The sequence below is a fragment of the Microtus pennsylvanicus genome, chromosome X, assembly GCF_037038515.1.
Source record: "Microtus pennsylvanicus isolate mMicPen1 chromosome X, mMicPen1.hap1, whole genome shotgun sequence".
Classification (NCBI taxonomy): domain Eukaryota; kingdom Metazoa; phylum Chordata; class Mammalia; order Rodentia; family Cricetidae; genus Microtus; species Microtus pennsylvanicus.
The window spans coordinates 123,297,859-123,319,358 of record NC_134601.1 but is presented as its reverse complement, the minus strand read 5'-3'; the positions used below and the strand labels follow the sequence as shown (position 1 = coordinate 123,319,358).

Sequence of the window (21,500 nt, the reverse complement as noted above, 5' to 3'; positions counted from 1 at the left end):
GTTTGCACATAGTCTGAATTCCTTATGTGCAAACGCTGACACTCAATTCTCAGATACCCAAAATTAATGTTTTCTATCACTTATATGGGTGCTTGTTCCAGTTCCCTATTCTCTCACTCCCATGAAAACACATTGTTGGTACAGATCAAGTAGCATATATGCCAAGTGTCTCAGTAGCTGGAGAATAGCCAAACGACTTTTAATTTCTCGTTCTCATCAGGAAACATCCATTTTAATTGTTAAACAAAGGAGTAGCAAGCTTATTAGAAAGATAATATTTGAACAGCACATATCACCCAGCGCCATGTCCCTGGAAACATGATGAAAATGACACAGTAAAGACAGCACTATGCCAGCGTTTTGGAGGTAACGTAGTTGTACAAGTGAAAATAATTCAAAGAGTTGAATAATCTCGGTTCATTGCTTGAGTTTTCAAAACAGTTGTGCTTTGTGAGAACAAGTTCAAAAGAGAGGTGAGCCACTCTGAACTTAGATGTCAAATGTCAGCAACAGGCAATGCCACTAACCATGATGAATCAGGAACCGTGAGCATAGACACAAACATTCAATATGCTTAAAGTCACAAATTTGACCAACCACACCCCTCTGCTATCTGGCATAGGGACAAATTCATTTTCAAAACCTTAATCACAGCTTGGTCTGCTTTCTTCATATATTTTATTTTATTTGTTAGTGTGTGTGTGTGTGTGTGTGTGTGTGTGTGTGTGTGTTGTCTGCATGTCTGTCTGTATACGACCTGTGTGCCTGGTGCCCTTGGAGGAGGCCAGAAGAGAGCACTGGATCCCCTGGAACTGAGATTACAGACAGCTGCGAGCTTTCTCATGGCCATGGAAATTGAAACAGGGTTCCCTGAAGAGAAGCCAGTGCTCTGAACCACTGAGCCATCTCCCCAGACCCATGAGTCCTTCATTTAACCTCATAAGCACATCATTTTGATGTTTATGATGAAACTACTCCCACATCCAGTTAGCATCAAATCTACAGAAGACCCCATTTCATTTAACCTGTCCCAAGAGTATTTAACACACAGCCAAGTTCAATAAGAAGTCTTTTCTAACACTCTATGGTTGAGTGTGCTTTCTCCATTCTTGAAATTAACAAATGCATGCAATTTTGTTCAAATCCAACTGTACCTGGTTTGTTAGAAGTGTGTATGTGAAGACATATTTTTGCTCCCATCCCATCCCACCAATGGTGGTTGGAAAAATGGCTCAAAAGTTAAGAGCACTTGCTACTGTTGCAGAAGTCCCAGGTTTGATCCCCAGCACCCTCACAACTGTTCACAGCTGTCTATAACTCTAGGGGCATCAGATTCTGTTTTCTGGCACTTGATGGTACTGTACACATATAGTGTACACGCATATGTGCAAAAAAATACCCACACAAACAAAATAAAGAACGGGAATATATGTGGAAAGCACTGGTGGTAGTATCAGTCTTGCTGTTGAAGTTTTAGAGAACGGAAGATGCTCAAGTCCACTCCTAGAGATTCTGACAAGTCAGGGTACAACCTGGTCCTCATATATTCTCATAGAACACCCTGGTGTTAGTGAGTTTTGCCTTTACTGAAAGCATCATCTGCTCATAATGAGCCACGGAGGGAGAAGGAATTTCAGATGAGTGGCCACGGGAGTTCTCATTTGTGTGTTTCGCTCTTGTCTGTCTCCAGGCGGCCCCTCAGAAGGCAAACTGATCCCAGGAGATCAGATTGTAATGATTAATGATGAACCAGTCAGCGCCGCACCAAGAGAGCGGGTCATCGACCTGGTCAGGTAGGTGACATGCTCATTCACCTGTGCCTCATTATGTTTTTTTTTTTTTTTACAAAGACTGATGCATAGGTTTTATGCCTTATCTGGCAGAGAAAGAACTTCCTATGGGCCAATGAAGGGCAGAATCCTGAGCCTACATGTTCATGTTATAGATAATTCAGTGATGCTAACCTCTGGTGAAAGAAAGGAAGGAAGGAAGGAAGGAAGGAAGGAAGGAAGGAAGGAAGGAAGGAAGGAAGGAAGGAAGGAAGGAAGGAAGGGAAATAAAGCTTCAAACCTTTAATGATTCCTATTTACATTACTATAGTCAAAGGTTGCATTCCATTTCTTTCCAGAATTACTAACACATTGATTTTTCCGTAATCAGGGAGATTAAAATGCAAGTGCTAAATAAAGCATAAAGTGATGAATAATTTTATATACATAATTCCACAGATACACAAAGTTCACTGATTTTTTTCATATTTGCCTGAGTGATTCATTTTGAAATCATCAAGTGAAACAAAAGTATAATTAGGACAAAGCCAAGATGTAAAGAAATATGATTTTTTATTATTTTAGTTTTATTGCAGACAAAGATTATTATGTGACATTTTTAGTTGGGCACCAGAAACCACATTTTATATGACCTTCCAAATACTAGTCAAGAATCTGCTTTAAAGTCCACTAAGTTTCTAAAGCTATCACAACACTTTAAACCAAAGAAAAGATCTCCCAACATGCATGCTCATTCAGAAAAAAAAAACTCTGCATTTAAGAAAAGTATTATGTGTTTTGAAAAATTTTGGAAGAAACCTTTTGATCTCAAATTTTGATTCTGCTTCACAATGAAGGCATGGATGGTTAAGTGACCTTGGAAGAATTTGGAAATGGGTAATAAGACAGAGAAATAGAAAAGTGGGGGTGGTCATTTTAGGGTGACCAACTCTCCCAGTCTTAGCGTGAGCAAAAAAAAAAAGGCCACATGCTAATAAAATTCTGTCAGTTCCCAAACACTTGGTTGTTGCCATGATCTGGATGTTTACGCCCTCCGCAGATCCAAATTAATATTTTGCAGCCTAATATCTATTGTAATACGTTTATTGGAAAAGCACAACTTTCACCTCAAAGGGGTAACAGTTTATTCTGGAGCCAAATTGACACATATCATGCGGTCATGGCCCAGGAACACAGATTTTACATCACCTTAAATTCCATGCTCCATTGTGGAAGTACTTTCATGAAGTTTTTGTGCTAATAGAACAAAGAAAGTCATAAATCAAGGCAAGTACATTGATGGAAACATCAGAGAAGCAGTAATAACACAATGGGAAAACCTCTGTTAGTGGCCTCAGATACTATCTGATGACTCTCTTAGCTTTCGGTTGATAGAAGCTAGTGCTCTATTAAGTTAGTACATTCCAAAGATTTTTATCTGTTAGTTACAAAATGTTAGGTCTGACACAGAGATAGACAAGAAATAGCTATTTAGGAGGTTAAAGATAGACTAAGATAAATTGTTATTTGGCTCTAAATCTGCAATTTCCCAACCTTTCCACAGCCATTAATGTTCTAATCAGCCAATCAGCCTTGCAGAAAGTCCACTTGCTGGCGAAGAGTGGTGGGGGGCTTCTTTGTGGGAACTTTCCTTCACATATACCGTTATGAAAGGTTGTCAGGTTACTTCTGCCATATGAGAATGCCAAAAGGTGCTATATTTAAGGATGAAGCCTTTAACAAATTATAAATATGCTGTAACCTTCGTTCTAGACTTAAGGAACTACAGACCCATAAGCGAAAAAGTTCTATTATTTATAATTTACATTGTCTAAAATATTGTTTATAGTAGCCTCACCAGACTAAATCATTCCTCATGAGTCTGGGACAAATATAATGACAGCCTTCAACCAGATGGCTAGTTCAGACCTGTACTCAGAAAGTATCCAGATCTCCAAAGAACATTCTTCCATGGGGACAAACACTGAAACTTAGGTCACATTCACCTGTATCAGGAACCTGCCCTGAGAATGAATGGTTCAGATCTTTCTGTGGACCAGAAAGGCAGAACTACGGAAATGCTATTTTTAGAACCTCTGGGTTGAGGCCATTTCAGATCACTTATATCTTGGGATGTGTGTGGTGGGTGTCAGAGGGGACATGTCTCATCCAGCTGAGCGTTCTATCAGCTTGTGTCCTGGGGGGCTATCTTGATGTCTAATGGCAGAAGTCCCATTTTGTTTTCCTCTGGGTACATACCTGTGTGATTAGTCCTATTGATTCTTGTGCTTGTGGAAGGGTGGAAGAAATAATATATCTCTGCCTGGATTGCTGGCTGCAGGATAAAGATGGAGAAAAAGCTGTCTAAAAGTGTGATCACTTTCTAGCAATCTTACCTGGGGCATTTAGAAACATTTCTTTTTACCCCCTTCCCCCAGAAAGTTGTTTGCTTTCCTCCTCGTTTAATGCACTGTCCAGGTAAAATAACGTAACTATAAACTTTATTTGACTTTATATGTAAAAGAATAAATGGACCAATTAAAAAGACAAAATGGCAGGCAATGGCTCCAACTCCAAATTCGGGCTCCTTCATAATTTCACAAAACCTGTGAGGTAGCAGTGTGCTTTTTTTTTCCTTCAAAATGAAACATTTTATGATGTTGGAATAAAGAAAAGTGAAGAATGCTTTATGGCACTTGGAAATCATATGAAATTCAAATTTCTGAGTCTGTAAATATAGTTTTACTGTAAAAGCAGCCACACTCGTTCATTTCCATATTATCTAAGGATGCTTTCTCCCTGGCTGAGATGAGCGGGCATCATGTGGCACAGCAAGTCTAAAGTGCTTTCGATCAGACCTTCCACAGAAAATATTGTCTACTCTTATAGCATAACCTGATTGGATTTCATTTCTTTGGTTAAGCTAATTTAGACTGAAGCCCTAAATAACATACAGAGACATTTTTCCATAATGCAGTTATAATTTCTCTCACACGTTTGATAAGGAGATGGTGTTTTCAGTACATTGAACTGAGAACCATGCGTGCCTTCCATGTCTCTGTTATGCTTGAAACATTGTTTGGGAAGATTTTTTTATTCACATAGTAAACTTGGGACCATTGAGCCTTATAATCTTCTGTGTTAGGAGAAATCAAAGCAAAGGAATGACCCTTAAATGGGAGAGGATTCTAGGGAGATGGCTCAGGAATTTTAAAGCTCTTCATGTGTAAACAGCCAGCCTGAGGATTGGAGTTGGGATCTCTAGAACCTAAGTAGGCATGGTTGCCCACCTATAATTCCCACACTTAGGAGAAAGTTACACTGGATGCCCAAAGCAAGCTAACTAACTATACAAGTGAGATGGATGAACTCTGGATTCAGTCAGGAGACCCTGCTCAAAGAATAGGGTGAAAAGTGATCCAAGAAGACCTGGGAATGTTATCGTTGGGCCTTCCCAAGCATGTGCACACATATTCATGCACACACTGCATACATATTCATACTCACATGCAAATGGCAGGGGAAGGAACTGTAAAAGTTTCGTACTCGTCAGTATTTCTAATTGGTAAAGGTGTGGGACATGCTTGAACAAATCATTCTTGGTTCTCTTCCCTTCCTTTTTCTCACCATGTAGTATTTTATTCTGGGGTCTGATCTAGATAATCAATGTGTGATACATCAGAACATACACATTTTACCAATCAAGAAGCTATCAAATCCCCATCCATGTTTCCAGCTTCCTCACTTCAAGTGAAAACGAAGAGTTGACAAGGACTGGAGTCTCTGTGATGACTAAGGTAGCTCTCCTCAAGGGCCTTAAAGCCCTCACTTACTAACCTATTGCAATACCATTCCACACATTCTAACTGTACCATGGTTTTCCAGTAGAACAACATTTTGAGGCAAAAATCGGAAAAACATTCCCAATATCCATGTGTATTTATTGAGAAATTTCAATTCACCGAGACTAATCTATTTTTCTCCTATCATTGGCTTCAATTGGGTGCTGTTAAATTGTCCTTTCCTGACCATTAACATCATCTGGGGCAGAACCCATAAACACTCTCACTTGGGAATGACCAATTTGAAGGCTCCAACACTGTCACATAACTACATCTCCTCTTCTTTCTAGAAACAAGCTAAACTCAACATGAGGAATTGAAGATAAAGGGGTTGGATTTTGATTTACAAAACCATATCTTCCATTTCCTTTTTAAAAATGATGATATTTGTTCTGGTATAGATGCAAATGTGCCCCCCAAGATATGCATATATACTTGCTCACTAGTCCATGGAACTACTAGGATGAGGGGTGTCTTTTAGTTATAGTTATTCTTTTTAATAATATGAACAAATACCGGACATGAAGCAACTTAAAGAGATGTTTATTTTGACTTATGGATTGTGATGCTGTAGTTCATCTTTATGAGGGATCTGTGGTGATGGGAAAGGCTTGTGGATCAGAAAGCAGAGCAGAGGCATGCCTGTGGAAGTCCAGTTGGATATCTCCTTCTCACTGTTTTATTCATTCCAGAATTCTAGCCCATTGGATCAATCCATTCATATTCCAGCGAGCCTCTCCTTTCTCAATTAGTTCCCTATGGCAATGCCCTCACAGACATACCTCAAAACCATATCTCACTGATACCCTAGGCATCTCTTCAACCTTACAACCTAGGAGAAAAATATGACATCACTGTAAGTATTCCCTCGAGTGGATTCTTAGTACCCTATCCTCTTCTCTATTTGCTTCTCAGTCACTCTAATATAGATGGGCTCCAGTACACTAAGTACTCCTATCAGATGTATGACGTTGTCACAAACAACAGGAAAGCTGAATTATGGGTTAAAGTCTGAAACTATGAGCCAAAGTTTGTATTTCCCCCTCTAAGTTATCTTTCTTAGATATTTTGATGCAGCAATAGAATTTGGACAATAAAAATTAGGTAAATCAAAACCTCTTTTTCCCCTCTGAACATCCTTTCCCCTCTAAAGTGAAGGTCAGGTTGGGAAATAATATTGATGTATTTTTATTTCACTACTCCTGGTAGGATCATCTGAGTAAGCTGTGGTGCTCTTCTCACTATACTAATCACTCCTGGGCCCCTTTATCTTCCCCACACCTACATACTGCCTATGCTATGAAGCTCAGATATGAAGATTTTAGCGGTAAGAAAAAAAGAGGTACTGATAGAACTATTTTATGGTGTCATCCTTTGGAGGTCTGAATTGAGTGTTCTTTCTCTGTCTCTCTCTCTCTCTCTGTGTGTGTCTCTCTGTCTCTCTCTGTCTGTGTATATGTCTCTCTGTCTCTCTCTGTCTCTGTCTCTCTCTCTTTCTCTCTCTCATCAACATCATCATAATCATCTTATTCAGAGACCGCAAAACTCCCTACTCAACAAGATAGCTACTTGAGAGAAAATACAAACTCACAGAAGACAACCAAATACCAGATAGCATCACAACTGTTCTGTTCTTTACCATTTTTTTTTTCATAAAAACTGAGGAAGTAGAGACAGAGACGTTGAGCAGGTGGATGGAAGTTATCAGAGTCCATTTTCCCTCCTCTTTGGAACTTATGGGTTTCCCATTCACTTAAATCTCATTTGATAATGTAGTGCATGTATTCATTTGCAGGTATGCCATGGATATGTGAGAGAGAAGCAATTATAATGTGGAAGGGCGTTTGACCTGAACTACAAGTTCCATGAGAAAAAAAAATACCTTACTCCCTGTGCAATGCTTGGCTCGTGATCTGTGTTTGACAGTGTATTTGATGGGTTTTTTTAAAGCACCCTTTGAAAATTACAGACTTATGTGGTTCCCCCGCAAGTTCTTCAACTCAAAATTCTGCAAATATTTGAATAGCAGCTATTGAATACATGCCCATTAAACAATTTTTACTCATTTATGAAGTATTTGAAAGCCATGCTTGTGATCTATATAATACAGAGATCCAGGTAATGGTGATTCAGGGATCAATGAAATAAACCTGAGCCTATTAGTGCACTTGCAGTCTAGAGTACTATGAGTAATGATTTCAATTAAAGTTGTTAATTAAGACAGACAAGCCCCAACATTGAACACATCAAAGAAAGATCATTTGAAAAAGAATTCTTCTAGTGGCTAAAAAGCCAGGGAATCTGAATAAAATTGAAACAGTAAAAATGTGATCCTAAAAATGCTGCCTTTTAATCATCAGACGATAAATTTATCTTTATAGAAGTATTGGGAAACTTTATTTTAGCAAAATAATTCAAGTATGATGACACAGTGCCATCTTATATCTGAAAACTCATTAAACCAAAAATTTGAACTAGTGGATTTTCCAATAATGAAAGTGTTCATGCATTACAAAACTTTCCTGTGCCTTGCCGTAAGTTTAGTCATCCGTCTGCCATAATGTGTACTGACCTAAAAGCTTAGCTCTTAAAAAATAATCCCCTTTTTACTGGTCTCCTCAGCCAGTATGTGGTTTAATGTCTGTATCTTACACAAGATAAATTCCCCTTCTGTTTAATAAAATATTCCATTTTGTTAGCCACTAAGGAAATTCAGAAAAACACTCATCATTTTAATAACACTATAAAATTCTCTCCTTAAATATTGGCATCTATTTGCTTGTCTAAGTGGTTTAGTCCTGTTTCTTTATCCCCACACCCCATTGCAGTACTTACTTATGGATTTTTTTTTTGGTTTTCAGATAGAGTCTTCTCTTTGTGGATTATTTTCATTATCATTTGGCTACTCTATTATAGACATTTATTATTTTTTTCCTAAGAAAATGAACGTGTTTCTTGGAGACTAATTTACTGCTATAGTAACCACATTTCTTTTTTTTTCATGCCATCTCAAGAAGTGCTATAATTGCTGCACTGAAATTAGATGAGTGCCATTCATTTTATAGTTTTCTAAGCTGTTAACAGTAACTTATACTTTATAGTCATAGAGGGGACAAATCGTTGAGGAATCTATGCCCTCTACAAGTTACCATATCCCTCCTTAAAGAAGTGGTACCCAAAGGTCATTTTCTTTGACTCTTCACAATTAAAAACCACTTTAAAACATCTCCTACATTTTTTAAACAGTACATTCTGTAATTGCTCATAGAAGTGTTGTGACTCAGGCCTCATTCTCCCAAAGAAGGCCAAGCCAATTATGTTTATTGGACTTCAACAGTTATTGAGCGCTGACTATGTACACCATGTAAGGCACTGAACATGTATAGATACAGAAGACATGATCCTTGCCCTCCTGGTGGAGACTTCAAATTGGTTGGATCGTATATGTACCTGCAAGAGGGTAGAAAAGTTTCAGGGAGATGATAAAAGGTCAGGTTCAAGAATGGAGTTCTGGGGGTAAAGAGTAGCCGTCAACACTGAGTAAAAGGGAAGATTCGTGCATGGATAAATGGTTGTAAAAATCACTTCCCTTTGTTCCTGAAAACCTCAAACCTTTCAATTAATACTTCTTTTTCCAACCTGCAGATACTGACAAATTTATCACCCAGGAGGCTGTCCTGAGGCACAACCTCAAAAGTTGCCCCTTCAAGGCAGTGTTGGAAAACTACTCTCTTATCTCAGACCTCATCACTAGTCTTTTGGGATTAAAGATCCATTTTAGAGCCTGAAAATGGCATAGAATTCTCCCTCCAGCCAGGAAAATCTACACAAAATTTCTTTATCTATTACAATATATCATGACTCTGGACTCCAATCCCAGTTTTAAAACCTAGGCATCAGACTTGGAAAATCCTTTCCCTCTTCCTTCTCCATCTGGAATACCCGAAGGTAGCACCGAAAAGCTAAACACAGAGCAACTCAGTTCTCTAACACAGCTGTAGAACAGGAGAAATTCCAGTCTCAGAATAAGACAAAAGGCTGAATAGGGTACATATCCCTGCTTGTACCAGCCTCTGTAAGAAGGAAGCCAACTATTCCTTTGTCAGCCTTATTTCATTTGTTATGTTTACTATTCCTACTGGTGTATAGCCATGACCATTTAGCTACAGAAGGCGACTTGGGTCTCTGAGACATTCACTATTTCTGAACTATTGCCCTGGGATTGGAAATAAATCCCAAATGCAGTAGGGTTAATTTAGTAAGAAAAGTAATTGTAATGAAAGGAATAATAATGATATTTCCCTAGCCAGGACTTAGTGAAGTGGCTGGATAAGAGGTCTTGTGGTTTTCCATCTGAAGTCATCATCCCCAACCTGAAGTACTTTTATGGGAGCTTCGGGATACAGATAGGGTTTATAAAACTATAATAGAGCTCAGGATTGAGGAGGAAGGTTTTTTTTAAAAAATAGATGTACTCATGCCTATATAGTTAGATATCATACTGACCATGGCTACTGATCTGGAAATGCATATGTTCTATGGACTTAGCTAGAGTTTTGTCTGTTTGAGCTTGGTCCTTCCATTCGCACCATATTTCAGGGTACTTGGTAGTTATGTCTATACATGCCTTGGATCCCAGCCCTGCTGACCTCAGTCACAGATGAGAATTCTGAGATAATCCCTGACTTATCTTCATCCTATTTTAACCAATCCCCAAATTAAGGTCTGCCTGCACAGGGACGATAAAGTGTAGACAAAAGAATGCATATCATGAGAGGTAAACCTGATAAACTGTGTCCCATGAATTCTCTTGACACTCCTAACTATGATCCAGGAGCAGCTCTACTTACCCAATGGCCTCATAAATAACATGTCCTTCTATGTCTCCAGAAGCTAACTTGAGGATATCAGTCTGAGCTGAGAATTAAAAAGTAATCCTCTGATTCAATCTCAGCCTCTCTCAGAATAGTTTGGGTCCTTTCTTTTCATCTGAGGACCTGTCCAGTGACCTTGTAAGAACCATCCCATGAACCTAGTAGGATACCTTATACAGGGCCTATCATCTGAAAATTCAGCTATGAATGACCCTTTTTAAATGTCAGCCCAACTGACCAAGATCCTGGAGACAATAAATTCAATCTGGGTCTAGATGGGACCCAAACTGTCCAAAGACCCTAAGAACAGGACTGCTGTGGATCACACTGAAGATCCTGAAGCAGCCAAATGGTGTGGTTTTGGGGCTACTTGACTGTCATCTTAGAGGAAATCCAGCTAGTCTGCAGAACCAACAAGAAAAGGATTTACTTACTGAAGCTGATCTAAAAATCAGATGTATTTGCTCATTCAAATGCACAGACACCAACTCAAGGCTATAAGAATCATAAAGAATCAGGCAAACATTCACCATCAAAGAAAACTAATGAAGCTCTCCATAGCAACCCCCCAGGAAATGGAATTCTATGGACTGCATGAAAATAAATTCAAAATAGTCATCTTGCAGGATCTTAATGAGATGCAAGCAATCATAAACAAACAACTAAACGACACCGGGAAAATGATCCAAGAGCAAAATTGGAAATTTAATATACAAATATTTTATCAAAAAGCATGAAACAAGTGAGCACGGTAGCACACACCTGTAACCCCAGAATTTAAGAGGTGGGTAAGGGAGTACCAGGAATTCTAAACAAGCCTCAGTTTTATATTAAGTTTGAGGCCAATCAGGGATACATTAGACCCTGCCTTAAAAAGAAAAACAAGGAATGACACACTGAAACAGAAATTTTGGGGTGGGAGGCAACATAATAACACAGCTATGCAGAAGAACAAGCAAACTTGAAAACATGTTGTTTCAAATTAGCCAGTTAAGAGAACAATAAGAAAAGGAAAGTGGGTAAAGGAAGCATATGGAACCTATAGCATATCATAAATTCAACCCAGATGATAAAAAATATTTAGTTGATAAAGTATTTAGTGAATGTGAATATTTCCAAATCTTTGGAAGGACATAGGCATTCCTGCTGCTCACAGAATGCCAAGCAGGGTCACCCCAAGAAGCCCACTCTGAGATACATCTGAGTCAGAATACCAAAGTACAAATGCAAAGAAGTCTGAAAGCCAAAGGACAAGAATAGTTGGTGATATCCAAGGGAATTTCAATGGTCGCACTAGTAAGTTGGTCGTTAGGCACCTTGCGGGCCCATAGGGATTGGACACTGTATTATGCGTGCTAAAAGAAAAACTGTCAACCAGAAATACTATACCCATCAAAGCTCTTCTTCAAAAAAGCTATTCGTAGATAAACAAAAGCTAAGGAAGGGAGTTCCTTCCCTCCAGGCCTGTCTTAAGGCTTTACATAAAAGGATTCTCAGTTAAACTTCATGAAAATATGTGAAAGTAGAAACTGTACAAGTAAAGATAAAAAAACCTAATTAAATTCTAATTTAAAATACACTGTGATGATTGTGTGTAAATAGCTTTTAACTATAAAGTTTAAAATACAAAAAAATAGCTAATCAAAAATAACAGCATTAAGCTATGCATGGTAGCACATGCCTTTAATCCCAGCAAGTATATCCATAATAATTTGCTAATGGATTACATAACAAAAGAAAAAGTTTGATATAAGTAGCAGAAAATTGTGCGTACTGAGAGAAGTAAATGTTTGTAAATTTTCTATGAGGTTGAAGTCAAGTATCTGTTTGAAATAAACTATTATAATTGTAAAATGTGTTTTGCAAACCTTATGACAACAGCAGAAGAAAAGCTTCTAGCAGACATAGAAAGGATAAATGGATAGAAATAAAACCACACTATCGAAAAGTATCAATAAGTCAAAAGCAATGTCAGAAACAGAGGAAGAAAGGAACAAAGGAACAATGAAAGAGTCTGAAACCAGTGAACAGACTAGCAATAAGTCCTTGCCAATCAGTGATTAGTATACTAGTATACATGCAAACAGTTTCAGTTCTCCAGTCAAAAGACAGGGTGGTTAAGAAAACATGATCTACCAAGATTCTATCTACAAATAAAGTCATATCAGTTCCTTATCCACAAGCTAAGCTGAAAAGTGAAGGGATGGGGAAAAAATGATACTCTATTCTAAGGGAAATCAGAAGAGAGGAGAGATGACTATGTCTCCATGAGGGAAGAGTGAAGTTTCACTCAAAATGTCTCATAAGAGAAAACATACTTTATCAAAAAATCCTGTTTTAAATATATATGCACCCAATATTAGATTTCCTAGATATACAGCAATCCTGACAACAAATGGGAAAATGGGGGACCAGGAACAGAAAGCTATGTTCAAGTGATTTTGTCCCTCCACAATTGATAGATAAAGCCTAATCCATAACATAATGCATAATATTAATAACTAAGGCCTTTAAACAGCACTTAACTTCATAGTAGCAAGCCTTCCTGCAAGGACATAAAGGGCCCTTGTGAAATGGCCAAAGGTTTAAGAGAGGTCTTTCCCATCATGAGTTCTCTTGCATTTTCTTCTCCTATTGTGGGGTGTTGTAACAAGAAGGACTACACTGGATTCTGCCTCCTCAGTCTTGAACTTCCCATCCTCTAGATATTTTAGCCAATAAATGTGTGTTCATTCTAAATTAAGCAGTCTATGACCGTCTGCTACAACTAGCAGAGTGAACTCATGATTATTATAGTCATCATCAATGCTATACTATACAGCTGAAGTCTGCTAATGGAATGGAAGTTTACTATTCTCGATCCCTCATTCGTCATTATGTGAGGTGATGGATGTGCAGACTAACTTGATTGTGAATATTGTTTTCACAATGTGTGTATGTGTGTGATTATGCATCAAATAAATCTTAGTGAAGTGAGGAAAAGAGTCAATGATGAATTATTGACTATTACTTCAGTTCATGTGAGAACAAAACATTATTCTATTGACTGTTTAGGTTGAGCAATAATATGAATGCACCATCTATCTTTGTTAGGGTTAGTGTTGCTGGGATGAAACACCATGACCAAAAGCAACTTGGGGGTGTGTAAATGATTCCTAGTTCATCACCGAAGTAAGTTAAGACAGAAACTCAAACAGGGCAGGATCATGGAAGCAGGAACTGATGCAGGCGCCATGTAGGAATGTTTCTTACTGGCTTGCCCACAATGGCTTTTTTCAGCCTGATTTCTTATAAAGTCCAGGAACAAAAGTCCAAGAATGGAACTGTTCACAGTGGGCTGAGTCCTCCCCAATCAGCATCTAATTAAGAAAATGCCTTACAGGCATTTTCCACTCTACCACTCTGACTCCTGACAATGGGAGTGGAAGATGTCTCTGATTCTTTTGCCTGTTCTCGGGACCCTTTTACTCCCACTGAGTTGCCTCATTCAACCTTAATATGAGGATCTTTGCCTAGTCTTGTAATTTGTTAAGCCATGTTTGGTTGATATCCCTGGGAGGCCTGTTCTTTCTGGAAGGAGATGGGAGAAGTGGATCTAAAGGAAAGGGGAGGTGGGGGAGAACTGGGAGGAGTAGAGGGAGAGGAAGTTGTGGTCATGATGTATTGTATGAGAAAAGAACAGATTTGAAAGAGAAGAAGAAAAGAAAATGTCTTTCAACTAGATCTTACGGAGGCTCCCTCCTCTCAGATGACTTCAGTTTGTGTCAAGTTGTGTCTAGCTAGCACACTGTCTCCTGTGTCCAAATTTTGTTTTAAGAATAGGAAGGTTGGTCTAATAATTCTAATAAGAATGCTTAAAAGGAAAAACACATACATGCCTACCATAAAACAGTGGACCAAATCACCTTGACTTTTAAAAGTCACAACTGTGTATAATTTTTAAGGATGGCTTTTTGACATATCAGAAAGGAAAGAAAAATATTGATACCATTGCATGTTGAGAATCAACATCCTTATTTTGTGATAAACCTTCTAAGCATATACCTCACTTTTATTGAGACTAGCTAATTTCAATATGTTAAATACTTTTATATATTAGCACATTTAGCATTCACAAATGGCGTATGGGTCTGCAGGTTAACCGTAATCTGCAGATGGGATAACGGAAGCACAGAATGATGCAAGGCCTGCACAATACTCCAAAGAAGGTAACTTGTGGCTTCCAATTTAATCTGCTCTTAGATGAAGGCTTTCCAAAATTTCACCATACACATTCCTAACAGCTGCTATGTGAGCAAGGTCTATTGTGATTACATGAAAATGGGGGACCCTAAAGCTGGGCAAAGTCCTTGTCTGGTGGTCAGAGCAAGAAGGGAAAGGTATGGTGGTAATGGAGGGATCCAGTGCACACTGTTAGGTTCTGGTATTCTAAAGAAGGCCAACCATGCTAAACCCTCCTTACATGGTAGACCAACCAAACAACAGAGCTATGATTGGCCTCTATAACCTAGTTTTATCTCATAAGACACATAAAAGCACTCTATGTGGGGCTAATGATACAGGGAGCCTGCCTCCAATTTTAGGTTCACTAAGCACAGAAAGTGCTCAGGAGGATTGTCTGGTTGCAGTCGATGGGAGATTGGCAAGACTATTAAGGTAAGGTGCCTTTAGAAGGGATCCATCTAAAGATCAGCTCTCAGCATGTCTCCCTTTTTATCAGTTCTTCCCAAAGAATATAATGGAAAGTCAAATTGCATTGTGTTCTAGGAGCACTGTATCCACAGAATACATTAAGAAAGTCACCTTCCTGCCTAATTTCAGCTGGTCTGAGGTGCATCATGATTTTGCTTAGTGAAATAACAAAGCAAAGAACACTACTGAGCAACCTGCCCATAAAATATGTATGGTGCTGTATGATATAATAAGGCCTTATTAGAGTAAGAGCAGCAAGCACTTTCAGGAAAAACACAAAAGAAACAGCCTCATGCTATGCTGACATTACAAATCGTGGTTTCTCCTAATCCATGCTTGCAGTATACATGTTTTCTGAAAATTGCAAATTACAGAGCCTAAGAAGAAGGGGGTCGGTATGTCCAGAAAATGCATAGTTTGAGAAAACATTCTGATAAGAACTAAGGAGGAAAAGGAACCTGAGTTCATAGTTCATAAATGCTATAACAACCCATAATGGTGAAAATCAGGATGCAAATGGCTTCAGCTAGATTATTTTAATATCCTTAGATTTTGTTAATGACCATCTCCCACTCACTCATCAAAGCCCTCTATTATTATGAGAGCTTTTGAGCAACTCGTGTATAAAATGAATGTTTAGGTTTGAAGAACCAGAACTAATTTAAATCAGGGCATATTTTCAATGATCTCGTATACTCGCCAAGACTGGCTGTCATAACATTTTACTTGTATTAAGCAAAAATGATAGAAGATAATTATTATTTTGTCATCGCTGAGAACTATATAAGTTTATAACTCACTGCATGCCCTTTCTCTAAGTAGCTGAAAAGAAGACAAAATATAAATAAATACATAAAATACTTTTCTCATTGCTGTGCACACAACAAAAGCAACTTAATGAAGAAAGAGTTTATTTTGGCCTGAATACTTAAGACATAGCTCATCATGGTCATGATGGTCTGGTGGTGGACTATGCTCCAGCTTTGATGATAGAAACGGGACATCGCTTGTCCCATTGCAGCCGCAGAGAGATGAAGTCTAGTGCTCATCCAGCCTTTTCCTTCCTATTCAGTCTTGGAACCCAACCCATAGGATTGTGCAACCCACATACAGGGCATGACTTTCCCCCTCAGTTAAACTTTTCTGGAAAAGTCCTCATAAACACTCCAAAAGATGAACCTCCTAGATGACTGTAAATCCTATTAAGATTACCCATCTTGATTAATAAACCTCTGGCGAGAGTATACATTTTTTCTATGGTTAGTAAAATGAAAAAAAAAGTTTGTTTTCCTTTTAAAAAATAAAAAATAAAAAAATTTAAAAAATAAAAATGATATATATATATATATATGTATATGTATATGATGCCACAGATAAGCAAATAGAGCTTCTTTCCAACAGCTGCTTAGCAGAAGTTCTCAGGAACTCAAAAGTGGAAGCTCATTTTACACGTTGCACAATGGGTGGAACTGTTGAGCAAGACTCACAGCCTTACAGTCTGATGCTAGTATTAAAGTGTGTTACCTATACACAATCCATAATAATTCATCATTTTCTTCATATCCACATTCCTGTGCCTAGTCAGTTCATTCTGTTTTCCTCGGTGCTGAGCTGAGATTTACAATGATCTATTCCTTGGGTTAGTTATCCATCCTCCAGAATTTCCCAAGATATCTTTGTGCCTAGTCAATCTGTCTTTAGTCACTCACAGAAGAAAGGGGCCATGATGCCCATCCCTTAATTGTTGCTTTCAGTTCTTTCTCAGTCACGTTTCTGTCATCCCAGATATAGCCACCATTCCTGAGCCAAACTGAGACATATAATCACCACTAGAGCTAATTTCCTCCAGGACCTACTGATCTTAGAGATCTGACTAGGAAAGAAGGTTCTTTAATTCCTCAAGGTTATCTGGGGATTCTTAATTAGTTCTTTCTCTGGAATTGGCTTCTGAGAAGATGAGGAGCATGCCTATCCTTTCATAGGCCCCAAGAAGTCTGTGCCTTTGTGCTTGCCCTAGAGATGCCCAATTTCCCCAGGTTAGATTAGTCCTTTTGTAGGGAGCAGCCTTCTTTATTCTGCTTCATTGGATCTCCTTCCCAAATTTACCCCAAGTTTCTCAAACCCAGATAGTCCTTTACTTTCCTCTGTAAGTACTTGGTCCTCAAACAGTAAATACTGTATGATCTAGCTGACCAAATGGGCAAAAAAATATAAGCACCAAGCAGAGTTGGTTTTTTTTTCCAAAAAATAATGAGATCGAGAGGGGAACTATAGGAAGTATTTCAAAATACCATCCTACTAACCTAATGAACGCAATCTGGTACTGTACCAGCCAGGCTTCCCTAGACTCCATGAGTTCCTAGACCTGGGAACTCATTAGTTGTTCAGTTACTAAGCCTGGGTGCGACAGCAGCAATAATCTGCTGCTGAAGGCCTGAAGGAGTTTCGGAGGGTTTCTGGTTTGCAATGCATATTAGAAGCCAAAGTAAGCTGGGTTCTTATGTCAGTAAATGAACATGGCAGCAACAGAGTACATGAACTGTCTGGGGAGAAGGATCACAAGTAGGCCAAGTCAAAACTTCTTTACTTCCATCTTTTCTTTTTTGTCTTCTGGTAGTAGCCTATGTTTAGACTCTGTCTCCCCACCAGTAACCTGATCAAGAAAATCCTTCGCAAGTGTTCTCTGTGCTTTGTCTTTCTGCTGAGTCCTGATCCAGTTAGGCTGATAACCAAGAGTAACTAGCACTGTTATAGAAATGACAACGCTCTGAACTTGCATCTTATGCCTACGTGCTGACTCTCTGTGACCTTGGACAAAGAACTTGATTTTTATAGTTTCTGATTTTCTTGCCTATAAGGTAACGATATAGCTTACAGAATTATTGCACAAATTAGCTAAAGCACATTGAAGAAAGCTCTAGGCAGATTATGATCATGTGATCAGCACTTAACCAATCAGGACTGTTGATGTCCTCATCAGAGTTCTCATCAGCTTCATCACTATAGCTAGTGCTTTTAAGCAAATTGCTTAAATTTTGGATCTTAGTCCCTTCATCTGTAAAGCGCCCATAATTTCTAAGCCTTTGTCTAAGGATCAAATGGGAGGGCACTTTGTGACTTGTAATCAGTTAAGTCATTGCGGGAGAGGCTGCCATTACTGCTCTTGAAATTGAAGGAAAAGGGCAAATGAGCACAAGCCTGAACATCCAATCAAACCAAAGAAAATAACCTGCCAGAAATCTAGCCTTTTAGGATAAAGATAACTTCAGTAATGATTAAAAGTCTCTGGGACACAGGCACCCAGGACTCACGACTGTGGTATTGGAACCCAGTGCTTGGCAGTTAAGCATGACTGTGGGAACAAAATAGGGTAGGGAGATAGATAAAGCAGTGTGGTAACACGGTGACAAGGAGAAGAGTTACTTCAGTGTTCTGTTATACAGATACAAGAATCCCAGCATCTCCTGTGCAGGGATGAAGAATCGGTTTAGAACAAACTAAATCAAAGCCGAACAAATCTTTTCTCTGTAAAGGACCAGATGGGAAAGGTTTTAGCCTCTGCAAGCTTTGTGATCGTGTCTCCATCTTCATTCTGCTATTGGAGCACAACAAAGCAGCTGGAAATGACATATAGCAAATATTTGTTGCCAGGTTGAAATAAAATTTTAGTTAGCAAATCAAAGGTAACCCAGAGAGATAGTTCAGTTGGTAAAGTGTCAGCCTTGCAAGTATAAAAGCCTCAGTTCTGTCCCTAGAACCCACGAGAAAACCTGATGTGGTGGTATGTGCCTGTAATTACAGTCCTGGAAAGGCAGAGACAGGCAAATTTCTGGAGCTTGCTGGCCAGTCAGTCTAGCCTAACTGATAAATACCAGGTCAGTGAATCTATCTCAAAAAAAAAACTGGTCAGCACCTGAAAAATGACACCTTAGATAGGTATTTCTCTTACTTATACATGTAAACACACACACACACACAGAGAGAGAGAGAGAGAGAGAGAGAGAGAGAGAGAACATATTCATCTGCGAACACACAAACACCACACATATGCAGACATGAAAGATTTTTAACACAGACGCACATACAGCGTATACATCTGCATATACACAAATGCCACACATATAAAAACATGATTTTTGTTAATGAACCTACACACAAACACACAACACGTTGTTCACAAACACAATACATATGTAGACATAAAAGAGTTTTTTTTTTTAATTTCTTATCATCAGCTGGGCTTGGGTTTGGATTGTACTAGTTTTTCAAAATTCTTGGTTTGCATCATTAAGTCATTTATTCGTGACCTTTCAGATGTTTAAATATAGTCACTTGGAGTCAGAAACTTCCCTCTGAGGACTATTTTCAATATGTCCCAGGGATTGTTCATTTGCATTTAGTTCCAGGAATAGTTTGATTTTTTTTTATTTCTTCTTTGACCCTTTCATCATTCGTAGTAAGTTGTTTAATTTCTATGAGTTTATATACCTACTTGAGTTTTGTTTGCTGTCATTTTTAGGTTTTATTGCATAATGATTAGATAGGATACATACGATTATTTCAGTTGTTCTCTGTTTGTGAGTTTGTTTTGTACCTCAACATGTGGTCTATTTTAGAGAAGCTTCTATGTCTTTGTGGTAGTTGGTATGTAATTGGCCCCCGTAAGCTGATAGGAAGTGGCACTATTACTATTAGGGCATGTGACTTTGTTAGAATAGGTATGGTCTTGTTAGAGTAAGTTTGGCATAGTGGGGATGGGCTTTAAGGTCTCATATATGCCCAAACCACATCCAGTACTTCAGTCCACGTCCTATATGATGCTCTGCTACTTCTCCAGCACCATGTTTGCCTACAAACAGCCATGTCTCACCATGATGATAATGGACTGAACCTCTGTACTGTGAGTCACCCCAATAAAATGTTTTCCTTTATAAGAGTTGCCATAGTCATGATGTCTCTTCACAGGAATAGAAACCCTAACTAAGACAAAGTTACTAAGTAGAATGCATATTCTTTGCTATTTAGGTGGAATATCCTGTAGATATCTGTTAGTTGCAACATGTCATTTCATTCTAAGGTCTCCATGTTTATGTTTTTGTCCAGATGACCTATCAATTGGAGGAAATATAGTGTTAAAATTGCCTAGTATTTGTAGGGGGTTTGTGTTCATCTTTAATACCATCAGTAGGATTTCTATAAAATGTGATTCACTAGAGGTTGGTGTAGCTGTGTTTTATATTGTGATATTTTCTTGATTAGTTGATCCCTTGATTAGAATGAAGTGATTTTCCTTCTTTGTATCTACTTATTAATTTTAAAGTACAATTATATTTTTTCACATATTACAATGGCACTGTCTTCTTGCTTCTTGATCCCATATGTGTGGGATACTTTTTTACCATGTTTTCTCTTTGAGGTGATACCTTTCTTTAAAGCTAAAATGAGTTTGTTGTAGACAACAGATAGATTTATTTTGTTTCTCAAAACATTTTGCTAGCCTTTGTCTTTTGATTGCAGTATTGAGGCCGTTGACATTTAGAGTTAGTTATTATTGAAAGGTGTGTAGATTGAAGTTATTTTGATGTTCTTTGCTGGTTTGTGTTCTTAGTTATACTTTGTATTTCCTTAAATTACAGCTGCATTTGTTTTCTTTCTAGAGTCTCTCGGCTGTGCTTATTCCTGTCTTTACTTCAAAGAATTGATTCCAGTATTCTGTTTAGCATTCATATGTTGAATATGAATTTTTGTAGGCTGTCAACAAGGAACTCAAAAACAAATAGTCAAGAAAACAAATGACCCAATTAAAAAATGGGCTATGGATCTAAACAACAAGTTCTCAATAGAAGAAACACAAATAGCCAATAAACACCTCAAAAAGTACCCATAGTCCGTAGCAATTATCGTCCTTAGAAAATATAAATTAGGACAATTTTTAGATTCACCTCTCCCCAGTCAGAATGACTAAGATCACCAAAACAACTAACAACAAATGTTAGAGGAGGTGAGGGGAAATAGAAACCCTCATTCACTGTTGCTGGGAATGCAAATTGGTGTAGACACTCTAAAAATTGGTGTGAAGAATCCTCAAAACACTAAAAATAAATATACTCCTTGCCTCATGCCCAAAGGACTTGACACCCTACCCCACAGATACTTGCTCAGCCCTGTTTATTGTCACCCTATTCACAATAAACATGGAATGAAAACAACCTAAATGTCATTCCGTTGGTGAATGGATAATGGACATGCAGTACATGTAGACGGTGGAATTCTGTTTGGTTGTAAATAAAAATGAAATACTGAAATTTACAGGTAAATGGGTG

General features: G+C 38.3%; 1 protein-coding gene across 9 annotated transcripts in view; it reads left to right on the top strand.

Moving 5' to 3' along the window:
- Frmpd4 (FERM and PDZ domain containing 4) overlaps nucleotides 1-21,500 on the top strand; it is a 644,634-nt gene that overhangs the window by 509,825 nt on the left and 113,309 nt on the right. For all 9 annotated transcript variants that reach the window (XM_075956800.1, XM_075956799.1, XM_075956798.1 and 6 more), the window contains one exon: nucleotides 1,691-1,793. In XM_075956800.1, the coding sequence (XP_075812915.1) occupies nucleotides 1,691-1,793 (103 nt within the window). The remainder of the gene's footprint in view (nucleotides 1-1,690; nucleotides 1,794-21,500) is intronic.